The sequence below is a fragment of the Mytilus trossulus genome, chromosome 8, assembly GCF_036588685.1.
Source record: "Mytilus trossulus isolate FHL-02 chromosome 8, PNRI_Mtr1.1.1.hap1, whole genome shotgun sequence".
Taxonomy (NCBI): domain Eukaryota; kingdom Metazoa; phylum Mollusca; class Bivalvia; order Mytilida; family Mytilidae; genus Mytilus; species Mytilus trossulus.
The window spans coordinates 11,708,868-11,712,767 of NC_086380.1; the positions used below are offsets into that span (position 1 = coordinate 11,708,868).

The 3,900-nt window shown below is 32.2% G+C and overlaps 1 protein-coding gene across 1 annotated transcript; it reads right to left on the reverse strand.

Moving 5' to 3' along the window:
• Positions 1–602: 602 nt before the first annotated feature.
• LOC134727338 (uncharacterized) lies at positions 603–3,472 on the reverse strand. The gene is made up of 3 exons (XM_063591716.1): positions 3,375–3,472; positions 2,658–2,702; positions 603–886 (listed from the first exon to the last, which is right to left on the reverse strand). Exons 1-3 carry the CDS (start codon positions 3,439–3,441, stop codon positions 603–605), a joined length of 396 nt encoding a protein of 131 aa, XP_063447786.1. The 5' UTR covers positions 3,442–3,472.
• Positions 3,473–3,900: the final 428 nt, after the last annotated feature.

A 3,900-nucleotide genomic window follows, 5' to 3' on the forward strand; every position in this document is an offset into this window, starting at 1 on the left:
GCAATAACGAATAAATTTAAAAAAAAAAAAAAAACCCCAAAAGTTTTGCTATAATTTCATAAACATGTCGTTCTGTATTGGTACAGTTTTTCGGTCTTTCATTTATGTATTTAAGGCCATACAAAGATTGGGCTTCAAAAGTCCACATAATTATTGACTTTATGCAGAAAATTCGTCCTTTTAAAACATAAAATGTTCCCAAAACAATGCGTTACTACAAAGTAAAATAATTTCTCAAGACACTACAAACATTTTCATTTCGGTTGGTTTAAAGTATTGTCAGAAAGTGCGTTGAGGGTAAACAGTGGTACAACAAACATCGAATTCCTCACAAAATAAAGTACAGATATGAATTACATGTATATATTTTGCAATTGACATTTGAAAACTATATCATACAAAAATTGTTCATTTAGATAAAAGAAGATATTCATTTAAAGAATACTATTTTATTACACATTTTTAATGAGAGGAAAAAACAACACACATACTTGGAAAACAGAATACACATATATCTGTTTAACTGTATAACACAGAGATACATCAATAGTTTCTAACATTTGTCTAAATTAATGATTTAGTCCATGACAATGTTCCAATAATTAATCGGGATATTCTTTATTGTTTTCGAATGCTTCCTCCACATTGTTTGCCATATCCTCTTTATCCATTTCTTTTAAGGCTCCAGATAGGTTGTGAACTAATTTTTCATTTGGTCGGGCCGATCTCCAGATTTTAAGTATTTCCTTAAGTTGTCCATCAGTTTCCAGCTGTTCTATTTTGTTCTTTATAACATGTAAATTTGTGCCCAACTGATAGCATTCTTCTATGGTCAAACTAGCTGTGATACGGTTTAGTGAAGTCTTTCGAAGTACTGGAATTGTACCTAGACAATATTGTAACAGAAGAACGTCTGTAATGTGTCTATTTATTATGCAAATTGACCTGAAAGCAACTTTAAAACCAAGTGTTCCAAATGGTAAAATCGAAGTTATCTTTTTGAAAGTTTTACGGACGTCATATTAATAAGAAGTATGGTATGATTGCCAATAAGACATCTCTCCACCAGAGAAAAAAAATTACCATATAAATTAAAAACAATATAGAACATCGTCATGTATTTATATAATAGTTCTTGAAAAAACTGGTCATTATCGTGATATATGGACAGTGGTAATGACTAAGATAGTGATAATGACTGAGCCGAAGGCGAGGTCATTATCGCTGTCGCAGTCAATACCACTGTCCTACGGGCAGTCCATGTATCACGATAATGACCAGTTTTCAAGAACTATTATGTTTATTTCGTTGAGAAACCATGTTTTGGAAAATTCTCAAAAATTCAAAACGCCTAAAGCGAACTCGAGTAGATGTACGATTTCTATGGCAAAGAGTGAAGACCAGTCGTAGTAATACTGCTATTCATTTTAGTGCAATTTTGCAGTATATAAATTCTTAATTAAGTTCTCTTTAATTTTACAATTAACGAAAAAATATAATAAACAATTATACAACTTAAATGTCATATTAAAAACAGGAACATGTTTTATAAAAGGTGCATCTTTCTAATCAGAGAAACCACGCCCCATCGGTCCATATCATGTAAAAGTTCATTAACGACCGGTTTTCTGGTCTGTTTTGTTCTGTTAATGACCGATGGAATTTATTACTGAAGATTAATGAATGTCATGTGACCCCTTTTTATCTAATAAGAAAATCGTATTCTCAACCGATAAGAAATAAATACAATTATTTGTGTCGCTTATACACATATATGCCGACATGGACACCACAACACAGAGCTCTCTATTTCTAGTGTGACATCCGCGATATGCAAAGTATAATACTTTATTTTATGACGGGAACGGAGAAGTATCTGATAAGGTATGTTGTTGTTCATAAATAGACTTGTTATTAAAAAGTGATTGGTAATTAGTCACAATTGTGTCGGGTACCGCCCAATTGAAATTCATATTTCTTTTTGTCAATTAGAGTCGCTTGAATGTGGAATGTTTATATTTCAGACTGAGTTAATGCGATATTCAAGAGTCTGAATTCCTATCATGATTTCATAGAATGCTGCTGTCAAGTTAGTAAGCTATTAAACCAATAGTTCAAAGTGGTAAAATTGAAATTTTACCTTTTAAAAATATAAACCACGAATTAAATGTCTTTTACGGAATACCTGTTTTATAGACGAACACAGATACTCCTGTCCTATTTTCCTCCAATGTTATCATGATAAGCCTTTTCAGTGGGTATTTGTTTACATGAACAACACTACGGGCGTCACATTTTGAAGCAGGATATGCTTACCATTAAGGACAGCTGCGACCACCCAAGGTGTTTTGTTGAGTTTGTGCTGCTCGATTTTTTTTGTGGAGTTTGTGTTGCTCAGTTTTGGGCTTTCTTGTGTATGTATGCTGCTGATTGGTTTTTACAACTTTTATACTATTAGGTCACGATATAGATAAAGACAACAGTAGTATACTGGTGTTCAAAAGTCATGAATCGATGGAGAGAAAACAAATGCAGGTCAAAAACAAAAACCGAACAGGTTAACGAACAAAAATGATATTTATAACGTGTTACGTTATATTTGAAAATTTCTATCAAAATTAGGGCATTTGAAGCAAAGGTCTTATCATATAACTTACATTGATGATCATCCAAGGCTACACCGACTTCCTCCTGTTTAATATCTGTATAAAATAAAATATTTCCGTAATGATAAAAAAATAATCGATAGACTATTGAGGAGTGATATCGAATATACAGCAACTTAACGATATAGATTACTTAATAACGGCAATAATATGTATTTCTACCTTGCACAATGATGATATGATAATGCCATATCATATTTAACATTTTCATTGCTCGGTTTGCTGGTTTAATGTATGAAAAAGGTAAAAAAAAAAAAGAATAACGATCTCCAAGGAAGTTACACATGGAAAGTCTTTACGCAATGACAAAATAAATTGCTCAACACACCAAACGAAAGAGTAACAACTGTCATATTCCTGACCTGGTTCACATGGCATTTTTGTTGTTGAAATTAGTGGATTAAACCTTGTATTGTAGCTAGCTAAACATGTCACTTGTGTGACAGTCGCATCGAACTTCATTATATTGACAATGATAAACAGACAGGTTGATGATATACTTTATAAATATTACTTAACGTATTGAAAAATAAGTTGATTAGCCTTTGGTGTCTTGTCTTGATATTTATATAAAAAAGAAGTGCCATTGATATATGGAGATAAAGGAGAAGCGCTGTCATTTTTCTAATTTTCTTTTATATCGGAAGTCTATTGAAGTTCAATTCTAATGTAATGTTTATTTGACATTATCCTTATTATATAAATTACCTAGGATATTTGAGTCAATTGGTAGTGATATAACCAGTTCAAAATCCGTATCATATGCCACCTGCATTTCCGGTTCAAAATGTTCCACAGATTTGTGACAGCAGTTGGTAAACATACGGGTTTCTGTGTTTGTACCAGACAATTGGTGTGGCTGCAGTGGGAGCTGGCATAGTATTTCATGACGTTTTTCAATGTGAACTTCTCCTTCTAATGGTAATTCTGACGTGTCATTGATTAGATGAAAAGATCGATAATTTCCTGTTCTGAATTTCCTTGGATTCAATGTAAGAAAGGGGTCCTGAGGTTTAAGACTGTCTGTTTGTATGTTTTCAGTAAGTTTTATCTATGAAATGCAGTCGACAAATATGTTTATTATGCAGAAAAGAATTAATTTCTTCCGTGATCAGCAAAAAAAGCAAACCCGTATTATGTGCTATCTTAAAAAAAGAAAGTTTACAATTATGACGCTTAAGTGATCGTTTTGTCGTCAAATTATAAACTTAACTTATCCTTATTATCAAAATCC

Excerpts from the sequence above, each read along its gene's own strand:
- LOC134727338 (XM_063591716.1), bottom strand. The coding sequence starts at position 3,441 with ATGCAGGTGGCATATGATACGGATTTTGAACTGGTTATATCACTACCA. Across the intron at positions 2,703-3,374 it reads AATTGACTCAAATATCCTAG|ATATTAAACAGGAGGAAGTC; the intron begins GTAATTTATATA and ends TATTTTATACAG. Across the intron at positions 887-2,657 it reads AGCCTTGGATGATCATCAAT|GTACAATTCCAGTACTTCGA; the intron begins GTAAGTTATATG and ends AATATTGTCTAG.